Consider the following 22,113-nt stretch of genomic DNA (forward strand, 5'->3'; position numbering starts at 1 on the left):
TGTACCTATATAAATATAGAGATAAACCTCCGAGTACAACTGGGTTTATTTTAATATTTAAAAACTGGTTTTATAATGCGTTCAACGCGATTTTACAACCTTTTTATGCATCTAATAATATTTATTATAAACGGGCTGCTAGACAATGAGATAAAAGATTCGCGATGGGAAAAGGTGGTCAGCATGTCCTCGTTCGAGAATTTTAATAGGACGGTGATGAGTAATGCAAAAAATGCGTTTACGCGTTTTATTTGACAAAGAACGCTTCACGGAATTGTCGCAGAGACAATATTATAACATGATATTATTATTGTATTGTACTGTCGGCTGGGGTTTTTGCTATCATTATTATACGATATAATACGGACTGAGTGTTTACTGTTAAGTGATGCTGGATGCTGCGCGTTCTTTTGTCCCGATGTCCTCTGTGTATGCTCTACGTTGGCCCGTGGTCGTCAGACGACGTGCGCAGCGCAGCCCCTCCGGGTTTCGAGCTATTACTTATATTACAATTTACACCCAAAGAATCCGGCGTACGCGCGCAAGTGCCTTTATTGGTGCGCCGCCGCCATTGGTCAGTCCGGATGACGACCGTAGCCAGGGGAGGGGAGAGGTGTGCGCAAACGCGACCGCGCTGCGTTTCCAACGCCAACCCGCCGGCCATTCATCCCCCTCTCCGTCCTCGTACGCGCCGACCCCATAAATCAGTGGCGGCAGTGGGGGAATTCGAACGGCGACAGTCCTGTGGACTGTATACAGTATAATATCTAAATGGGATACGTGAATACGCTGTCGTCAGTCGTCACAAACGATGTCGTACCGTTATACTTATGGTATAATAATATAGTATGCATGGTACGGTATTGATAATAATATCAACATCAGAATTATCATTCGGAACGCGGCCGTTGGGATAAACAACAATTGATTAATGATCAGTTTTTATTTTTTTTTTTTAATTCATTTTTATACGGTGCACTTGCGATTTTTCCACCACCCGGCCGTGGCGACGCGAACGCATATTTGTTTTTCCAGTCCGACGGCGTACTCAAAGGTGAGCGAACAGCGGTGGTGCCGCTGGATCGTTGTCGACATGATAATCGATAACAGCCATCGGTGCTAACTGCTATGGTCCATTGATTGTGTATTATTGTTATTATTATTATGTTGTTGTTGTCTGTACGCAGTACGCTGTTAGGTGTTCACTGCTAGTATTCCGTTTTGCGCCCTTGCGAGGTTTTCGTAGACTCCGTTTGTAATGCCGTCATCCGATACCACAGGTTAACGTATCTTCGTTTGTGCGTGTGTGTGTTTTGTATGTTAATGCGATGGAAATGAAAGCGGTCGTAAACAACTCCCAGCAGGTAGTGGTTATGAGCCTCTTGTTGTAAAATGCAACGTACAGTATCTGGGATATTGCCTCCGTCTCGTTCCCCTCTCTTGTTCTTTTCCATAACATCTTGTGCCAAGTGTTTAAAATCTTGTTATTACTACTTAAGTATTTCTTTTTTTTTTTGCCTGCAAGAGTGCATGTTTTGGTGTGAAATATTTATGGTAATGATATCAATAATTTAATTTTTTATTTTCGTTCCTCTGGTGAATTCTCTAAGTTAAGCTAGTGGCCAAGTTGTATTAAAAAATGATTAATCAGCATTGATAAGTATAACTGAACTGATAGAAATTAATTCAACTAAAAGAACCTATCTAAAAATATATAAAAGTAAATTTAAAGTCTAATATTAAACGAATAGTGTAAACCCAAGTACAACTCAGTATTTTCAATTACTCTGTGAAAAAAAATTGGGAAATTATTCAAAGGCCTCACCAAAAAAATCGGAACATATAATTTGTCTGATCTTTTACATATAAATATATATAAGGATTATATTCCATTTTTATTTGTACTATTAGTACATATTGCCAGTTACTTTTTTTTATCATAATTATATTATTAATATATGATAACAAAATATTATTTTCACTTTTACAGTTTTTATGAGCGAGTTTAAAAATGAGTGAGGCGTCGGCACAACAGCAGCCTGCCGCCACAGACGTACAACAAATGCAACAAACACAACAGCAACAACAACAAAATCAACAGCAACAAGGCCAAACTCAGCAAACCCAGCAAATGCAACAAATGCAACAACCACAGCAAATACAAGTTATGATCCAACAGCCTCAAAATCAGGTAGACATGCAACAACAACAATCTCAACAACAGCAGCAACAACAAACACAGCAAGTTGCTGTAGCCAATGGTCAGCAAACAATTACGATGCAAATGTCATCAGATGGAACCAATGGCATTCCACATTCCTCAGCATCAATGTCGTCTATTGAGGTAATTTTCTCTAGTATTTTTCAATTATTTGATGTATATCACTAATTTTTATAATTTGCCTAGACTTCTGGACAAATGCAAATTTCAACTATCCAGCCACAACAGCAACAAGGCCAAGTACAAATGACAAACATACAAGCTCAACAACAGGGTCAAGTTCAACAACAACATCCTATGCAAGGACAAACACCAGCTCCACAACAACAACAACAACAAACCCAAATTCAACAAATCAATGATTGGAATCATGGTAGAGTTCAGTTAATTCAACAGGGAGCCCAATTTTTGCAGTATAATGCTCAGGGTCAGCTAATTATGCCTGGAGCCATGTTGCAACATCAACCTTCTGGTGCTATACAGGTGATAGCAGCTCCAAATAAGCAATTTCAATCTCAGCAGATGATCACCACATCTAATGCACATAAACAGGTATTATCACAGGGACAAGCTACTTCGTTTCCTGCTGGTTACGCTGCTATACCAACAACTACTAATCAAACACTTGTCATCGGTCAACTGGGAGTGATTAGTAGCCAGCCAAATATGAAGCAGAATGAAATGCAACAAACTGTACATTTTCATTAAATATTAGTTTAGTTATAGCGGTATATTCATTAAAAAAAATTTGTTTTCAGTATACAAGTTGTGCTACTGGAAGAACTGTACAACAAAATGCTCAACCTATGCAATTTTCACCTTGGCAGTTTAACACTTCTCTTCCCCAAGGAATTACATGGGCCACACCTCAGCCTCAAGCACTATTAACAACACAAAATCATCCAATATTTATAAGAGGTAATTTTTTTGTTTTATGTTAAATAATTAATATTGTGCTTTGTTGAAAAATGTTTATGTTATGAAGTATTAATATTGTATGACTCGGAGGGAATATGATAGTGGTGAATATAACATATTTGGGTAATTGGTATTCAAGAACAATTAATAATGTTCCGAAAATAAAATTGCCCAATGGGGTCTCTTAACTTTGTTTCCCAATAAGACATTTGGTGGTCTTTGTATACGCTTGTTTAAGTTAATGTAAATTGATAACTTATTACTAAGTGTACTACCTGTGTTTTTAATAAATAACTATTGTTTTTTTAATTATCGCTCTGTGTAAATTTATTTAGGTACTCCACAGCAAGACGGCCAACAACAAGTTCAAACTCCTATGTTTATACAAAATCCTCCTCCTCAACATCTCCAACAACACCATGGCCAAACAATGATGCAAACGAGTGGTGGGGTCATGCAAAATATAGGACAAATGGTAAGTGCCGGAACGACCACTGCAATAAAATCACAACGCGCTGATATACAACCCAAAGTAGTCGCCACTCCTACTGGTATGGGAGCAAACCGCCAACTTTCAATTTTACCATCAGGCCATACAATTCGTCCAAATGCTACAATTTCAACTCAAACATCAACTGGTACACAACATCTGAATCAAATGCAAAAATCACAACTTAAAGTAAGACCCAAAACCAATATTCGTCAAGGATTTAGTATAGCTCCGCACAAATCGGATGCTGCTAATCAAACCAATCAAACTAAACCTTCTCAATCTCAGTCCCCGCAACAAACTGTTAACGCTAACAAGTAATTAAAATATAAAACTGTTGCTTTAGTTATCAACAATTACTAAAGTATTATATTATTTGTGTTTCAGAATGATTTTAACAAGCTCAGGACAAATAGTGCCTCAGATCCAGCAGCAACAAACAATGCAAGTTCAGCATTTACAACAACAGCAAGCTCAACAACAAATAAAGTTAGTAAGCATGCAATCTCCAAATCATCAAATTGTGAGCATGCAGTCACCCCAAGTTACGTATCAACAACAACAAATAATTAAACCGTTGTCTATGAATTCTCCACAAAAAATTCACATTCATCAGTTGCAACAAGGTCAAGCCGTTGTCAGTAGTCAGCCCCAGCAACAAATTACTATACTTGACAGGCCTGTAATACCAGTTGTATCATGTGCTCCTCATACTTCAGTACAATCTCCAATTCCTGCTCTACCTCAGGTTCAATCGACGCCTGTTATGACTCCTCCAATTAAACCTGATGAATCTTCTAAAATGAATGCTATGCAATCACAAGAAACAACTAATGTCTCAGCATCTGAGGTACATGAAAGTTCATCTGTGACATTGCCAGTTACAACAAATGAGGATAACAGTAGGGACAAGGGATTACCTAAGGCTCTAGTAAAGCCACAAGTATTAACTCATGTAATCGAAGGATTTGTCATTCAAGAGGCAGATCAACCATTCCCTGTAAACCGTTCATGCACTCTGGCTGATATGGCTAATAGTACTCAAGATAAAGAAAACATCAAACTAGATGATGAACCTCCTAGTAATAACTGATACTTTATTATGTTTCTTAAATTATAGTTGATACTGAATTTTTTTTTTTTTTTTTTAGATAAAAAATCTAAATCGGACATAAATTCTCAAGAGAATATCAAGTGTGATTATTGTGGAAAACATGAAGAACTCCAGAAATTTAAGATAAAAAAGAAATCGAAACGTTTTTGTTCTCAAGAATGCTCTAAAATGTTTGAAAATAATTTGAAAAATGGTCAAGTGGATAAAAAGAATGGGAAAAATTGGGTATGTTGAGCTTTTTAATTTAGTTCTAAAAATGTGCTCATTTTAAGTATTTGTTATGTCATACCAGTGTTATTTTTTGTGGTTTAGGCTTCATTTAAATATTTTAATTCTTTACAATTATCAAATGTATATGTTGTGTGTGTTTAGTTATGTGTAGCTTGTATTTAAATATTTAATCAAAATAGTATGAAATTGATGGCAGTTCTAGATAAGCGTAGCTGAGTCACTATTTAAAAGAGGGGAAAGGCTAGACATTATGGTGTACTACTTAGGCTTGGGGGGCTTTTCCTTCAAAAGTTGATGTGTAACCTTAAAGGAGTATTCTCATATAGAAAAAATAATAAATATATTCTATTATTTTTTCTAACGAAAAACTATTCAACTGCTTAAGTAGTATAATTTTTTTCATAATAAATATTATGCTCCTATGTTCTTACAATGTTTTTTCATTTATGCCATATAAAACGGTTCCCTTAGAACCCATACGCATTATGCGCTGTCATATGGCAATGGCAAAGATATTCTTAAAAAATAAAAGTCTAGTGGAAATTTCACTATTTGCGACAATAAAAAAAAAGTTGTAATATTCCAGCGTTAATGGTTTAACCTATTAGCGCCCAGTGGTCCCTTTTGGGACTCAAAAATTAGAAAAAAAATAGCTACGGGCGTTAATAGGTTAAAGTATTTATTTATTGGCCATAAAATTATATTTTTAAATTAACCTTTTTTCTTGTATTATAAAAAATTTAAAATAATTGTTATTTTCTGCATACCAAGAGTGAATATAAGAAATATTTGGGACAGTTAAGCCCTTAATTTTCTACTGTTTCCTTTATTTAATTTAGCTAGACAAAGTGCTTGGCCATTTAAAAAAAAAAAGTAAATTATTAAATATATATTTTGATTGGACTTCATTATAATTTTACTAACAATATTGTTAAAACAAATTAAATTTAAAAAATGCTGATTTTTTTGCTAGGAGTGTGAAAGTATTGGATCAGTGGGCGATTCTAGTAATACAAGTTCATCAGTCGATCCACCGAACCGAATGCAAAATGATTCAGAAAACAAGACTGATTTGATAACAGAATTGTCATCTATAAATCCTCTAACATGGACTGTATGTTATTATTTTATGTCTTCTTTAAAATCAACTATTTATGTGAACGTTTTCCAGGTTAAAGATGTTAGGAAATTTATTGGTCAACTAACTGAAAGTGAAGAAATAGCTGCAGACTTTGAAAGTCATGAGATTGACGGTCAAGCGTTAATGTTACTCAAAGAAGATCATCTCATACGAGATATGTCTATGAAGTTGGGGCCTGCATTAAAAATTTTCGCCAAGCTTGATTCGATGCGTTCAGAAAACCCAGAACTTGTGCCCCCTGCAAATGCCCAATAAAAAGACTGGTATTATGTGCACTTGTTAAAGTGAATTAGTGACTGTATTTGATGTAATTTAATTTTTTTATTTAATTGACACTGAACGAGTGTTATTTTTAAATCCTAGGCTACTGAAATTGTCCTAAATTACTTGTTTAATTGGCTTGAAAACTTAATGTAACCATGTCATTTTTAAGTACCTAGTTTTAATGAGTATTTAATAAATATTTCCAATTTTTTAAGAGATTCTTCCTAGTCTTCGACTTTTTCTTAAATTTGTACTCTTAAACTTAACTTTTTTTTATATCAACATTAAGTGCGTTTTTGTATTTTATTACTGTGCATCATAGATTTTAACTTGTGTTCACAGATTTTTATTATTTTTCAATGTAATGAAAAATGTAAAATTACAATTTTTTTTATTACATAGTATTATTAATTTATTATACAGCCTTTATTTATAATATTTGGGAACCATATATATATTTAGTTTTTATACTATAAACTAAGTATGATTTTTTCATTGAAAAAGCATGATGGGCCAAATGTGCAAGGCAGCAGTGTTATCGCTTACTGCTACTAGATTTACATTTAAGCAAGTAACCGTCTAGTGTAAGGGTGTCACTATCCCCATTTAAGGCAAAGTACTGATGACACATATCTAAAACTTTAGTGACTTAAGACTATTATCATTTCGAAAATTCTTTATAATTTCTATTTTTAGAATAACTCTATACTTATGGCAAATTCCAAGTGATCTTTGAAGATTTTAACTAATTCTATTAATGCAAAAAATATCAATGTTTTCAGAGTTGTTATTGGAAAGTAAATATTTAATAAAAATAATTATAATTCTACCTATTTCTTTTGTGTTGACTGTCTCAAAGTTGTTAAAATTAATAGACAATATTTTTGCATGACATAGTAAAAATATCAAGATATTAGTAAAGAGGGATGTAGAATCCAGTAAAAGTGAATATATTCTACATATAACAAGAAAAGATATGGATTTATGTTGAATTGAATTGATTGCATACTAATGATGGTTAAAAACATGTGAAGAATCATTAAGAGGGCGTCACACCGCCCATTTTTAAGGAGTAAAGTATAGGCAATTTTTTACAAAATCTTAATTTAAAGATTAAACTGTGATGTGTAATTATTAGTTCAATAACTAGGACTCTATTTTGGTAGCTAATTTATTTTCTGGACTATCACAGTATCCTTGAAAGCGATTTAAAAATGTTTTTTCATCTCTACATGTTTAAGCAGACTAAAAATAACTCGCTTAATTTTGCTTTTAGAGTAAAAGTACCCATTATAAAATTAATAGTGAATAATAATCCGGAGGGCAAGACGGTGCGTTTTTTTCATTATTCCAAGTATAACGCTCAATACATAGTTTAGAAACATGTTTTTGCCACTGAAAAATCACCGGTGCGACGCCCTCTTAAGGAAGTCGACCCTGTTTGAATGAAAATATAACACAATTATTAATATCACAAGTAAAAAAACAAAGGACATTAAAATTAAATTAATTAAAAATACATTTTGCTAAGAAATTTTATTTATTGAAAAGACCGACATTATTTTGATTAAAAAATGCCTTTTCACAATTTTGATTTTTTATTATTTAAAATCTAAAAAAAATAAGAAAGGTAGCTAACTATATTATTTATTTGTATACATTTGATAAAATTACATAATAAACATAATATATAATTTGTATGAATTGTACATACAATAAATACAGATAACAATTAAAATAAATATTAAATATAGGGGATTTTAGTGTACAAGTCTTACACGTTTATGGTACCAGGTGTTTTTATCTGAGCAGGGGTGGATGGTCTAAACGTGACATAAGTATAAAAAAGGCTACCAATCACACTTATATTAATTCCAATAAAATTATTCAAAGTGTACACATAATCCCCACCAATAAACATGCCCAAATAAGTAACAAATATGTTTTTAAGACATCCAATAATAGTAGTTGTTAATGCAGAATTATGTTGTGTACACAACATAATACTGTAGTTTAAGATAAAACCCATAAAAGATGATACAAACATTTGTATTAAAAATGGGATATGTAACCAATAGCCATATCTGAAAATACAACAAATGATAAGTACACACAAAAATAAATCTGGTTATGTTACATTACCTATATACTTTCTCCAAATCTCCAGAGAGATACATAAGTATTAATGCTGGTGGCATCATAAATAATGATGAATAGTACATTAGTCCATATTTTCCCATTTCTTTTTTTGAATTTAGTTTCTTTTTAGTGAAAACTCCATTAGCGGCAGTTAACACATCGCTGAATAATACATATATGTAACCATGAAAATTAAACCCTAAATCATTGCTGGAAGCTATTATAGCACCAGATACCATCAAACCTACAGAAATTTTTACTGATAATTTTGGTCTAATGCTGAGTAAATAGTATTCACCTAACATAGTAATTAAAATAGAGAAACGTCTTAACATGGTAAACATTGGCAAACTCAGTTCTTTAGTGCCGCCTAAACCAAATTCAATATTACCTAAGTATATTAAAGGCATTGGAAATGTATCAATAAATGTATATCTATTAATGTCTGGAAATTTTAATTTTCCTAAACTTTTGGCTATAAACAACACAATTACAGTCATAAACATTTGACAGATAGCTAAGAATTGAAATGATGGAAATCCATAACTAGTAAGTACAGATTTATTTACAACAGTGATTAGCATAGATGCCGCTGCATAAAACAATGCTGTACTGATTTTTGTAAATGAAGTTATCACTGAGGAATCAACAAGAGATTCATCCTCTCTTGTTTCAGCCATAGTTATGTATACATTAACTCATTTTGACTATTTAACTGTAAAAAAAATTACATACATAAATTAGCAAATGACAGTAACAGTTTAATAAATAAATTTAAAATATTATTATTTTGTAATTTCAATGTAATTTTAGGGTATTACAAATATAAGTTGCTTATCGTCAAAGTGTTTAGTTTAAGCATATTGACTATTCGGAAATATATTTTTTAAGTTTAAGAATATTTAAAAAGTAAACACTAAATATAAATAAAATTATATAATATTATGTTTATGAGTTAAATATACAAAATATATAAAAATAGAAACAATAAGGAATCAGTATAGTAACTAGATAGATAAAAGATGTTAGTGATGCTAATATTGAATAATAATTTACTGAATAATACAATGATAGTAGCTACAATTAATGTTCAATATAATATTGGATCAAATGCAATAGAAAAATATATAACTGAATTTATTTTAAAATGTATATTAGACTCTGGTTTTTAAGGATGTTAAATTAAAAGATTGAGAATTAATAGGATAAATGTTCTTACCTGTGTTTCTTTTTAAAACTGGATAAAAATTAAATATTAACTCTTATGTATCATAGCACTTCAACGTCGATTACAACAATAAGACTTTTATAGAAATACCTATTGTTCCGTTTTAGGTTGTGTTTCTAATTCCAACGATTGTACGATTTGATTTAATTGTGATAGACCATATAGAGGTAATAATATCAGCACACATTTTGTATAAATAACCATTGACACTTTATTCTTAAAATTAAAACTACAGAAATGAAGCCACACATCAATCAAGCCGTCAAGGCTCAAGATGTGACTAAATATATAAAATAATAAATATGAATTATTAACTATGATTAGTGATTACTAAATACTATCTACTAGTACTTGTAAGTACTTTGCCGAAATTAACTGATAATGCATGTAATAGATAAGAAAAATTACAGGTTAACACATGTAAAGTAACCATCATCGTGGTAACAACATAAAATATCATCATTTTTTTTTAATATTATATGGCGGCATCATAGATATATATAATAAACTAGATTGCTAGCTGTACGTGCCACCAATAGAGAAGATAGAAGCAGCCATTTCGGTGGGAATTAGAACCTTATCACGCGAGAATAATATATGTTTATAACAATTACATATATATATATATATATATATATATATATATATATATAATATTGATATAATAATATATACAGATATATATATTATATGGATTGATAACACACATAAATCCCACCTGAATGACGGACCGTCGGCTTCAATTCGTATCGCTAGTTAGCAATCTAGTTTATTATATATATCTGTGGTTTATAACAATCACATATATATATGTGTTTGTTATTATATGCATTGGTAACACACATATATCCCACCAGAATGGCGGACCGACCGTCGGCTACAATTCGTATCCAAGGTGGATTTAGCAGGTGTTAACACTCTGCCGATTAACTGATTGAAAAAAACGCACCAGTTGAATTCTCCGCTAGATGGCGTTGGATACCCGATAAAGTCTCAAAAAACATGAGCTTTTGTTTTGAAAATCATCCCTTTGAGCGCGATTAATGCTGCACACGTTGTTCAATTAAGATTTTTTTAGACTTAAGACTTAGTTACGTTTTTTAACCAAATAATGCCCAACAAATGTTTTGTACCTGGGTGCAATACTGGATTGCCCAATGATATTAAATCATACAAAAATGAAAATAAAAAATATCCATCTATGTTTCATCCTTCGCAGATATTATGCTAACTCAAATATTTGGTAAACTCGATAATGATTTAGGATGCTTCGGGTTTAATTCTTATGACATGGTATTCGTACAGAACTTTATACTATTTAGTAGTTAGTTTTTAACAATTTCTTAGCCAGACTAAAACATGAATGAGTCAGTTTAATGAAAGTTAAAACAAATATCAAGTATAGACTAGTAAAAATTGACAATAATTATTGAATACATGCAGCAATCTATTTAATAGCAATTTTAAATATTGTATATAGTTAAGTTAGGGACAGTTTAAAGGTAGAGTTGAGTAAGATCTAAATTAGGAATTCCAACATATATTATGCAATAAAACATAGGGTACAACTTCAATTTGCTCAGTTATATAGTTTTATTATTATGTAGGATATGATTGATAAATGGAATCAAAAAATTCCAAGAGCCGACAGAAATTTAGCTTCACTTCATCTTCAGCAAATTATTGTTAATTTAAAAAGTTAAAAATATATTTACGTTACCATTTAAGTTTCAAAAGTTGATAAAGCTCTAGAAAATACTAAAAAAGATAAAAATTTAAATATTGTTTTATATAGTAATATAGTATAATCAAAATGTTTTTCAAAAATAACCACTACACATTTGCAATTATTTTAAGAGTAAACTAATGTAGGGCGTTAAAAGAATCACCCAGTATTTTAACCCTTTGACTACTGCTGTCATGTATACAATTTCTGTTCAATATTATTTTTTAGTACTATTGTTGTACAAGAAATGCGTAATATTTTAAGAACTACTCCATTTTTTAATGTTTTTTTTTATCAATGTTGTACTGAGTAATATTTCAGTTCAACATTGATATTTATTTAATGCAGTATAGGAAGGTATGCACTTATTAATGCAGAAGCCAAAAGGTACCTATTTGGGCATAACTAATTACTAATTGAAATAATTAATTCTAAATAACACTTTAATAAATTTCGTAATGTATTACAACAACCAAAATTAATAAAACTTTAATATAATTGATATTTGATGTAAATAACTTCAATTTAAATCAATTTTGCGTATGCTGTACATGCATTGTTGAGACTTTATCGGGTAACCAACGCGATCTAGCAGAGTGTTCAACTGGTGCGATATTGTCCATCAACCTTTCGTACGGTAATGGGTAGCGAGTGTTAACACCTGATAAATCCACCTTGTTCGTATCGTTAGTTCACGATGTAGAGAAGATAAGGTGATACCACTCAACTTCTTATCAGTAAAAATCTGGGGTCGAATGCTTCAGGCACGATGTAGAGAAGATAAGGTGACACCACTCAACTTCTTATCAGTAAAAATCTGGGGTCGAATGCTTCAGGCATTTTGGTAGTTCAGCTTCGCTGTACAGGTGGCGCCACCATTCGCCTGGAGGCCGATACTTTCTACGGCTTATGGACAATAAACGTTTTATTTTTATGTTAATTATTCTTTATTTGGAGTTTTTATTATTTGTATTGTCTTATTTAGTAATAAGTAATTATTTTGTTAACTTTTTAATTGCGAAAACTGTGTTTTTTAACGGCATTAAAGTAAATATTAGCACTAGAATATAGCTTTCATAATTAATTAAATTAAATTTATTCTGATCTAGTCTTTGTCCAGCACAGTTATTTATTTTATTATTTTAGCTACTCTACTAATATAAAGTAGTATTCCAATACTAATTAGTCATTAGTATACATGGTCATAATTTCTAAATTCTAGATCAGTAATAGAATAAAACTATAGTAGAGCAAATATTGCCAATAAATTATAAATCTAAAAGATCTACATTAGTCAATGAATGTTATTTGTAAAAATGAATAAGAACAACAGTATTTTATAATTATATATGCCGCGGTTTATTATGTAGACACAAAATATAAACAATTATTTGTGATGAAAATATCATCTCTAGGAACACAATGCAGAGAATATGTCGCTACTTCGTCCCTAGGCATTGCACGTATATTTGGGCTTGAACTACACGGTAGTCGGGCTTTCGAAGACACTTAATTGGGGTTTATTAAAATAATTAATATCCTCCTTACACAAGCGATGCTTATTTTTCGGGGGTAAATTAAAATAATCGGAAAGAATGTATTGTTATGTACAGTGGTGTATTACAGGGGAAGGGTTCGGGTTTAAACCCACTAGAGCCAAAAAAAATTGTGTTTTAAGTATTATAGGTATTTATTATATAACTGTTACAATGTTACTCTATGAAGTAATTTAGAACTTGAAGTAAATAAATAATAATAATTTAATAATTATATTTTAATTATTAAGTGTTAAGGGGAATTGCGGCTACCTAAGTAAGAATTAAAATATCTTCGGAACTATAAGTCGAGAAATTTCGTTATTCTTTATAACGAATTATTTTTTAGACCTTCAACAACTATAAACTCAATTTGAAAAAACTTCTCTGGTGCTTAAAATTCGATATAGGAAGGGGGAGGGAGGGGTTGAGGAAAATTGTTTTCTTGTACATAATACGTGTTATTATATTATATATCGTATAGAATAATTTCATATATTGTTATAAAAGGATAGTCATCGTTCGACTATAAACGTATTTTGTGGAATAGGAATTAGAATAAATAGTACATTTAATTAGACTACATATACGAATATTGTGGTTTTTAAAATAATATATAATCTATAGTCCTGTAATCAAATAAAATTACATGTAATATGTTTTTATATAGTAATAAAAATGACAGTAACGTATAATAATATGTAAAAAACCCTATTAGCTCCATGTAAAAGTCGGCCTCCGGGCGAATGGTGGCGCTATCTACGTGACAAAATTGTACTACCAAAATGCCGTAATTTCTTGACCCACTGATTTGGTTGGAGTGGCGTCACCTTATCTTCTCTACATCGTGCGTTAGTTATAGCAATCTAGTTTATTATATATATCTGTGGGTCAATGTGATAACACTGTCATATATATATATATATGATAAATCATAGAAAAAACAATAAATATCATGGACAAAACAATAACGGTACACAAAATGGCAGCCTCCTACTAGGGGACATTTTCATAAGCAGCCGACTAACAGCAGTTGCCAGTTACAAAAAAAGCCCGCCACTAGACGGTTGTGTGAAAACTGAAAAATGGTGTAGCAGCACATGCGTCAATCAGAGCGTTTGCAGCGCTCACAATGTTACCTTCCCTAAATTACTAAATCATTACTAAAATATAACCGTAGCGCAGTGCCACCTAACGATACCCGACCACTGAACTGAATACATGGAACGCGCATAATGCATATTTAAATATTTTCCATATAATAAAAGTGACCCGTTTAGGAGGCCGCCATTTTGAGTCCGTTTTCTAATTTTACCTACCGTATCTAACTTTATTGAGTGATTTTCGATGATGGTTTCTGACTTCATATTGTTGATATCATTTTTTTAACCGGTGATAAAAGATTATACGATGTTATCAGATTTCTATCATGGAATAAGTGATATATTACACCGTTTTATCCGTGACAGTACTCAAAATGGCGGAATCCGTGTGTAGCCAATTTATTTTCACAATGCGCGTTCCATGTAGTCAGTTCAGTGTACCCGACATTTACCGCACCATCGAAAAATAGCCCAGTGAACTATATATTGGTTATGGTTATCACTTATTTATTACATCTAACTATCTAAGTTCAGCCAGCCGCAATAACTATTCACTTCTTTCCAACAACAAGAACTAACATTTAATAATAAAATTAGAGGTCTACGGGACAATATAAAACTGAAATATTAAAAATAGACCAGCGGGATGTGTAATAAATGTATTCTTGGAACTGTAGAATATTAATAGTTGGTACCTCTGTAAGGGTACCTCAGTCCGCAGTTAATTATATTTCCTTGATTATGTTTCAGTTTTTCTCATTTCGTGTTAGTGAATAATAATTATATTTATTTACAATATCGAAAGTGTTTTTTTATTTAATGCACGTCACTCTAAGAACTTGATAATTAAAATCGCAATACATGATACAACAATATTAATAAAATAATATAGTTCCTAAATTTTTATTATGAAAAACATTTTTATCATATTTTCATATATAGTTTAAAATTTAAGAAAATGAACTATAACCTTAATGTTAATATCATAAAGCTTTGGCCTGGTGAAACAAATTACAAAGAACATGCCGAAAGTATAATAATATTATCTTGTATATCACTAACTTTTAATTATTAAAAGTATTTTTGATATCATGTCATTTGTTAATACTAATGTTTCAGAAACATATAATAGAGAATGGTTCATGTTGTATAAAAATGAAGTTCTGGGAACTAATTTTACATTGAATGACATCTTATTATACAGATCTATTTCACCAAAAGTGGTCATGTTTATATTCAAAGTTGCGGAACTCTGTGGTGTAAATGACAGTGTAAAATATAAGTGTGTTGAATTATTTGATCGGTTAGTTTAAATAGTTGCTTTTTAATATAGTTGAAAATTAAATATTTTTGGCTAAATTATAACTAAGTTATAGTTGCAAACTAATAACATATTAAAATTACACTATTGTCAATTTTGTAGGTTCTTAAATAAATATTTTTTACAAAAATACTACAAAGTTTATAAACATTACAATAAGAAGTGGCTAAAAGTTTTAGATTCTTGTCAAAAACAATCATGCCTTTATATTATGTCATGTATGCAGTTGGTAACAAAATATTCACAACAATCTACTGTAAGAAGTTTATAAATATATACTAAAATTATTACTTAGATGTTATAATTATCTAAAAATGAGATCCGGTATAATTATTATTTCTTTTTTATACATGCATGCAATTGTTGTGCTAATTTAAAAAAAAAAAAATAGTGTAGATTCTTTTATTTCATATTTATTTTACTTAAACTAAGGTTGACAGGTGCTCAACCATAAAAAAATTCTACTCTGCGAAAGTTTGATAAAAATAACTTTTGTAGAAGTTTTTTTCTGGTGTATCTATTGGACAAAAGTCTATTTTTTTTTTTTTTATTGTGAAGCTTACTATTTTTTCTTTGGGGGCTGAAAGGCCAATTTTTTATTTAGCGATTAAAAAAGTTGGATGTATTAGAAAAAACTATAAAAAAGTAAAAATAAAAATGCTTATAAATTTTGTTTGAAAACAAAAATGAAAAATCGGCCTTTTAGTCCCCGTAAAGTAGATGTTAAACTTTATAACAAAAAAAAAAAAATGTTGAAATCGGTTCGGTAGACAAGTTAGAACACATACTGGTAAGTGACTCCACGTTTTAGTCTTTATTTGTAAAAATTTTAACGCTTTCCATTCCCCTTAATGTTATGATACTTTTTTCTATGTAAAATTTGTTAATAGGTGTTAATCTCTTACGAGCATTTACGCTACAAGAGTTTTTGCTGCCATCACTATTTCTCTTAATGTCTTCTTACTGTGGTCTCATATTCTTTCTTATCTATTTAAACCACCTTTTTCCGAGTTTTCCTAGTGGTCTCTTTACTGTAGGCTTTCAGGATATTACTGTTTTGATACTTTTTTCTTCACTTATACACATTACATGTCCTAGACATTTTCTAATTGTTGTCTTATAAAACTAATCATTGAAGCCATTTCTACTTCTTCATGTGATTCCCTGTTGAATTTTTTCCCACATTCTAGTACTATTATCCATTTACTAGTTAATAAAAATAAATAATTAAGCATATTGTACTTATTTTTAAAATTATAGTGCCTAAGAAAATTAAAGAAAATCAAAAATATTTTGAACCGATGTGGACACAATTACACAATAAAAAGTATTATTTGTTCTGAATTTAATGTATTTAATACAATTGATTATAAAGTAAATATATAAAATGAATAAGGATATATTGTATTGGTATGTTTTTAATTTTTCTAAACAACAACTTGTATTTATGTTATATTTTTAGTTAAATGAGCCAACAATATTTTTGTTTGTGGAGTATTTCATTTACTTCATTGATTATGAAAACAAAACTGATTTACTGTCAATGTGTACAATGTTAACAGACTTTGTTTACATACATTTTAATGAGATTTATGATCACCTGCAGTACAAAAAAATAGGACAGAGGCAATACTCTTACAGTGAAAAGTGTGTTAACAAATTATATGAGTATATAAAATTATTCCTATCTAAAATAATTTTTGCCATAGTAGAAGAACCCAGACAAATATCTAAAACTAACAAAAAAACACTATCAACAATTTTTTTAAAAATTGTATTAAAATATTTATTTGTTTAAAGTTTTTATCAATATAATAGATACATCTACGATAATCTTAATAGTTATTTATTGTAATTGGAAACTATTAATAAGTGTAAAATTGGTAGAAACTTATTGCTATTAATTCATTTTAAAAGGGTGGATATAAAATTTAATTAGTAATTTCACGTTTGATTACAATATCTATTTATACTTTATTATTTTTGCGTTTAACAAATTATAATTATTTGTCAACTGTTTTATGAAGTAATTTGATTAAATATTCAAACGCTGTGTACCTCAACTTTAATTTGTTTAAATGGCACAAAATCTATTCTTATTTTTTTCACCCAACTGCACAAAATAGAACTAAAAGAAATTTGGAAAATAAGAACCACCCATGTATCACTTATGGGTATGTAAGTGTGCTCATACAAAAAGATAATATGTAAATTTTTAGTTTTTAACAAAAAAATTAAAACACAACCTTGATATACATGAGTAAAAATTTCATGAATTGAAATATTAACTTGATAATTTTGGCATGTATCCGTTTTTTTTTTATGTGCCGATGTTATGGACTTGTAAGAGAGGCCATTTTTTACATAGGTAATTTTTAGCACATAAATACTTGCATATTTAGGTTGTTTAAAAAGCATGAACTTAGATTCCCTAATTATTAATAATAATTAGGATGATGCTCTAATCTCTATAATGATATTAATTTTTGGCCTTAGAATGCAGTTTTTATTTGCTGAGTATGGAAAAATAAGTACAGCAGCTGCAATAATTATAACAGCAACCTACTTTTTGGATTTTAACGATGAAAAAATTGAGTTAATAACTGAATATCTATCCGAAGAATGTCAAATGTCTCCTTATGATTTGCGTTTAATATCTTCTGCTACAACTAATATCATACAAATAAAAATGTATTAATATTTGAAGGTATTGTGTAATGTGTATGTAAATACGATTTAAAATTAAAAATATATCTTATTACAATTTTTATCATACTAATGTGTAATTTGTGTTTTCTTCTTTATACATTTAATCGTGAATGAATCTAAAATTTCAATTTTATTCAAATCATACAATTTGTTAAGTGATATAATACTCTAAAAAAATTATATATGAGATTTTATATTATATCTTATAAATTATAAAGGATTTTAAATGACATTTAAGTAAGGTATAATTTAATACAACAAAATTTAATACAACCCTTTTTTTTTTTTTTTGGAGCATGTGGGCAGCATGGTCAAGGAGGATGCGGTGTTTTGCAGTGAACAAAAATTTGGTGCCACATATAGTAGATTATGGAGTAGTTAGCCCGAAACTCACCATATTAACCTTTAAAGTGAGATAGGGTGACTTTTTTAAATGCACAAGCGCCAACTAAAGATAATGAAGATGATGTTAAAGATAGTTTTTACATCTTACTAAAAAAATACCCTGAACAGGATTCCGTCCAATTGTATACAAGTAATCTTAGGGGATTTCAATGTGAAAGTTGGAAGAGAATTTTACAAATCCAGTATTGGAAGTCACAGTATTGCATCTAGTCTTCAATGATAATGGATATAGACTAATCAATTTTTCCTCGGGTAGAAATCTAAAAATGAAGTATACCATGTTCCCATGCAAGGATATTCATAAGGAAACATGGATCTTGCCAGATGCTAAATATGTGAATCAGAACAACATATCCTTGTAAACGCGAATGTGAAAACCTGGCGTGGGTCAGACCACTTCTTAGTCAGTGGTAAACTAAAAGTTGTACTAAGGAAAAGAGTCTTAAAGGAAACATAGGCGTGGCGTTTGGATGTTCTTAAATTAAATAACCTAGGGGTCTGATAGATATAGCTTGCACATAAATAAAAAAATAGGAGGTGGAATCAATGTGGTAGAATTTAAAAAACATCATCCAAAAGGCGGCAGTAGTAACAATAGGGAGTCAACGACAAGTAAGAAAACCTTGGTTCAATGTTATTTGCTATTAGGCTATTAAACTCAGAAAAAGATGCGAGAGATGTATGATTAAGTAACTTAGAAAACTAGTAAGATAGAAGATTAGAAAAAAAGAAGCACGTAATATTAATACATTCACAAGAACTTTTCTAGTTAAATTTTTAACATAAAAGTCCAACAAGAATTTTTATCAAAATAACTTTTCCTTAAAAACCTGTCGTAAGAACTTTTTTTTAATAAATCTGTTGTATAAGTTGTGGTGAAAACGGTTTCATACAAATTCTAATAATAGAAGTTCATACTGGAACATTTTAAATATAAGTTCTCACATATAATTGGTATTCACATCTGCAAAAATTGTATATTTGCAAAAAAAAGATAAGCTCATTTTTTGGAAATAGGTTGAAAAGTATCAGTATGGTCTCTTCAAGGCCATAAACTAAAACCGGAAGATATAAACTATGATATATTCCTAAACAAATATTTTATACACATTTGCAGTAAGAATAAATTTTATTTTTTATAGTTCTTATAAGTCATCACTTTTGCAATTTAGTCAAATATAATAAATAGTACAATTAAATAAAAACAAATAATTGATTAAAAACATGATTTCAATAATTATTTAATATGTATAAATTAAATATAAAATGGGGTTTTTCTACCTTTTGATGATGGAATAGCTCCTCGTTTTCTTAGCCTTCTAACAGCTTCTCTCAAGTGTTTAGGATGCAATGGTCCAGAGTCCTCTTGAGCCTCCATTATATCAAGGGCTAAATGTATAATAAAAATAATTGCCAATGACTTAAATGATATAATAATTAATATCCTAGTGGCTAACAAAGTAAAAATAAGTATATAAGGGGCTACGGGGAAAAAAAATCAATGTCAATTTTTTTTTGAAAATGAGATTTTGGTATCAAATAATAATTTGTATTGACGTATTGTATCTTTTATGCGCTCGAACCAGGGAAAAACAGATAAGTCGAGAGTAACGACCGTCGAAAGTTTAGGCATACAGGCAAAATGTCATTACGTTTTGAAATGCCCGCAGCTCTTTAAATATTTATTTAAAATTTATATTGCAATGTAGATGTGTTATCACAGACAGGTCAGGAAGAAATTATTATAAACTCTTTATTATATAATTTAAAGTTTATTATAACTGAAAATTTAAAATCAGTAACAAGGAAGCTTAGTTTGGATGAAAAACTATAGGCCTTTAATTTGGTAATTATTTTTTTAAATTTATTTATACTGCAATAATAATAATAATAATTTATTCAAATTAATAAAATGGCAAATATCCAGCTATATAAATTAAGAAGCTTAGAAATTAAACAATATATTGTGTAACAAAAAATATATATATATTAGTACCTAAGTATACATTAAAATTATTTTCTATACTCATTTTATGTGTCTAACATAACATAAAATATAAATTTAGAATCTCGCTAAATAGTGAAAAGAAAAAGTGTTTGTTACAGCACGCCATAGCTCTTGGAGTTGAAGAATTTATTTAATAATTAGTGTTGTGTCAATAAGTAGAATATGGAAATAGAACAGTTAAGAGGAGATAAAGTTCAATTAATTTGTAAATAAAAGAAATATAAGTCATCTCACGTCTAGAGGCTAGGGTGGAAAAGTTGAAAGGGGATCTAATTTGTAGATAAATGTGGTGTTCAATAATTATATAAATACATAATGAAAAGCTACTAGTTCAAGGAAATGGTCTTTAAGGTAATTAATAAAATCAATATCAGATTTAACTCGCAGACTTTGAATAGGTGATCCGTATTTTAAAATACATTGGCTTAAGTGCTTAAAAGGAATTACAACAGACTTAGATATTTGAATTAAGATTTCTGGCAAGTCCTCGCCATTATTTGCAACTTTATCATATGATAAATAATCTATAAAGGCAAACAGAGTTTGGTACAGTGCAAGAACTAGTATTTAATAAAAACCTATATTCAAAAACTTTTCAGATTTGTTATATTTTCATCTTCAAAATGATATATAAACTTGTAAAATATTATTTTAGATTTTAATTTATATTGGGCACTTAAATTAGAAAAGTCATTATTATTAGGTATTGTATAATTACAAATTTGCATAATAATAAATATTTTATTTACCTTCTTCAACTATTTCACCAATAAATACTTTGGCAATTCCAGACATAGCAATTACAACATTTTGAGACACTGAATTTCCTGTTATAGTTTGTACAATCTAAAAAAAAACACGTAAGCATTTAAAAATGTAAGCGGTATTTATACTAGGTTCATTATCAATTAGTGGATAAGACTTAAAACTTAATTTGCAAGCTTTTCCCATACTAACCCTTTTAATAGCAGCTTTAGGAAATACTGATCGTCTATACATTTCATACCTATCTAATTGTTCTTCTGTGAAGTTTGATACAAGTACACTGTAATAGTTTAGAAAACACCATGTAGCAGCTTAATTACACTTTTGTAATATAATATTATACTATATAAATTACCGCATTTTCTCTCTCTCTTCTGATTCAATTTGTTTTTTACTTTTGTCTTTCTTTTTCTTACTAAACGAGTCTGATAACTGATGGTTATTTGAACGTTTTGGTTCTGGAGCTAAAAACATATCTTCTTGGCTATAATCTTTGAAGCTTGAAGATTCATTGTCGTGATCTTTGTTGAAAATACTTTCCATTTTGTTTATATTATGTATTATTTCTTTTAATTTAATATTAAAGGGTAAAAATTATTCTTTTAACAATATTTATTGTTTAATAATGGTAGTTTAAAAATCAAAAGTAATAATTAAATCAATCTTTGTTTGTATCTCGACTGTATTGATAAGATAATATTATCATTTATCATTAATATTTGATAATAAGAATAGTTTTGTTTGTTTTACCAAAACTGTATTATTTTTCATAACAAGTGTACACCAAAGTGTTCG

The 22,113-nt window shown here is 29.8% G+C and overlaps 4 protein-coding genes across 8 annotated transcripts; 2 read left to right on the plus strand and 2 right to left on the minus strand.

The window, feature by feature from the left end:
- Positions 1–760: 760 nt before the first annotated feature.
- Positions 761–6,673, plus strand: LOC126835772 (polyhomeotic-proximal chromatin protein-like). Of its 5 annotated transcripts, XM_050568576.1 has the most exons (10): positions 761–1,054; positions 1,991–2,344; positions 2,408–2,704; positions 2,774–2,914; positions 2,980–3,139; positions 3,475–3,946; positions 4,017–4,711; positions 4,781–4,968; positions 5,948–6,088; positions 6,146–6,672. In XM_050568576.1, the coding sequence occupies exons 2-10, from the start codon at positions 2,012–2,014 to the stop codon at positions 6,368–6,370; spliced, it is 2,652 nt and encodes an 883-aa protein (XP_050424533.1). In that variant the 5' UTR covers positions 761–1,054; positions 1,991–2,011; the 3' UTR covers positions 6,371–6,672. The 5 variants fall into 5 exon arrangements, with proteins under 5 accessions (XP_050424533.1, XP_050424535.1, XP_050424530.1 ...); XM_050568578.1 differs by lacking the exon at positions 2,774–2,914 and having other exon boundaries at positions 2,408–2,773; positions 6,146–6,673; XM_050568573.1 differs by having other exon boundaries at positions 2,408–2,914.
- A 1,271-nt stretch (positions 6,674–7,944) lies between these two features.
- LOC126835534 (UDP-sugar transporter UST74c) lies at positions 7,945–10,111 on the minus strand. Its single transcript, XM_050568194.1, has 3 exons — positions 9,738–10,111; positions 8,522–9,233; positions 7,945–8,463 (listed from the first exon to the last, which is right to left on the minus strand). The coding sequence occupies exons 2-3, from the start codon at positions 9,196–9,198 to the stop codon at positions 8,154–8,156; spliced, it is 987 nt and encodes a 328-aa protein (XP_050424151.1). The 5' UTR covers positions 9,199–9,233; positions 9,738–10,111; the 3' UTR covers positions 7,945–8,153.
- Positions 10,112–15,026: 4,915 nt separating this feature from the next.
- LOC126835703 (uncharacterized) lies at positions 15,027–18,681 on the plus strand. Its single transcript, XM_050568461.1, has 7 exons — positions 15,027–15,141; positions 15,230–15,413; positions 15,534–15,687; positions 16,692–16,805; positions 16,894–17,078; positions 17,928–18,138; positions 18,436–18,681. Exons 1-6 carry the CDS (start codon positions 15,069–15,071, stop codon positions 18,127–18,129), a joined length of 912 nt encoding a protein of 303 aa, XP_050424418.1. The 5' UTR covers positions 15,027–15,068; the 3' UTR covers positions 18,130–18,138; positions 18,436–18,681.
- A 974-nt stretch (positions 18,682–19,655) lies between these two features.
- Positions 19,656–21,985, minus strand: LOC126835704 (transcription initiation factor TFIID subunit 11). Its single transcript, XM_050568462.1, has 4 exons — positions 21,674–21,985; positions 21,511–21,598; positions 21,303–21,399; positions 19,656–19,934 (listed from the first exon to the last, which is right to left on the minus strand). Exons 1-4 carry the CDS (start codon positions 21,859–21,861, stop codon positions 19,801–19,803), a joined length of 507 nt encoding a protein of 168 aa, XP_050424419.1. The 5' UTR covers positions 21,862–21,985; the 3' UTR covers positions 19,656–19,800.
- Positions 21,986–22,113: the final 128 nt, after the last annotated feature.

This window comes from Adelges cooleyi, unplaced genomic scaffold (genome assembly GCF_023614345.1).
Source record: "Adelges cooleyi isolate 19-005CV unplaced genomic scaffold, UGA_ACOO_1.1 ACOO_flye_CR_arks_rails_tigmint_CR_PRNA_23, whole genome shotgun sequence".
In the NCBI taxonomy this organism is placed as follows: Eukaryota; Metazoa; Arthropoda; class Insecta; order Hemiptera; family Adelgidae; genus Adelges; species Adelges cooleyi.

Bases quoted from the DNA above. Each gene is read 5' to 3' on its own strand.
- LOC126835772 (XM_050568573.1), top strand. From the start codon at position 2,012: ATGAGTGAGGCGTCGGCACAACAGCAGCCTGCCGCCACAGACGTACAA. The intron at 2,915-2,979 runs GTACATTTTCAT...ATTTGTTTTCAG, and splicing joins AGAATGAAATGCAACAAACT to TATACAAGTTGTGCTACTGG. The intron at 4,969-5,947 runs GTATGTTGAGCT...TTTTTTTGCTAG, and splicing joins AAAAGAATGGGAAAAATTGG to GAGTGTGAAAGTATTGGATC.
- LOC126835534 (XM_050568194.1), bottom strand. From the start codon at position 9,198: ATGGCTGAAACAAGAGAGGATGAATCTCTTGTTGATTCCTCAGTGATA. The intron at 8,464-8,521 runs GTAATGTAACAT...TTGTATTTTCAG, and splicing joins GATTTGGAGAAAGTATATAG to ATATGGCTATTGGTTACATA.
- LOC126835703 (XM_050568461.1), top strand. From the start codon at position 15,069: ATGAACTATAACCTTAATGTTAATATCATAAAGCTTTGGCCTGGTGAA. The intron at 15,142-15,229 runs GTATAATAATAT...CTAATGTTTCAG, and splicing joins TTACAAAGAACATGCCGAAA to AAACATATAATAGAGAATGG. The intron at 17,079-17,927 runs GTGTGTTAACAA...TTTTGGCCTTAG, and splicing joins CAATACTCTTACAGTGAAAA to AATGCAGTTTTTATTTGCTG.
- LOC126835704 (XM_050568462.1), bottom strand. From the start codon at position 21,861: ATGGAAAGTATTTTCAACAAAGATCACGACAATGAATCTTCAAGCTTC. The intron at 21,599-21,673 runs GTAATTTATATA...AAACTATTACAG, and splicing joins GAAGAGAGAGAGAAAATGCG to TGTACTTGTATCAAACTTCA. The intron at 19,935-21,302 runs GTAAATAAAATA...TTATACATTTAG, and splicing joins TGGTGAAATAGTTGAAGAAG to CCCTTGATATAATGGAGGCT.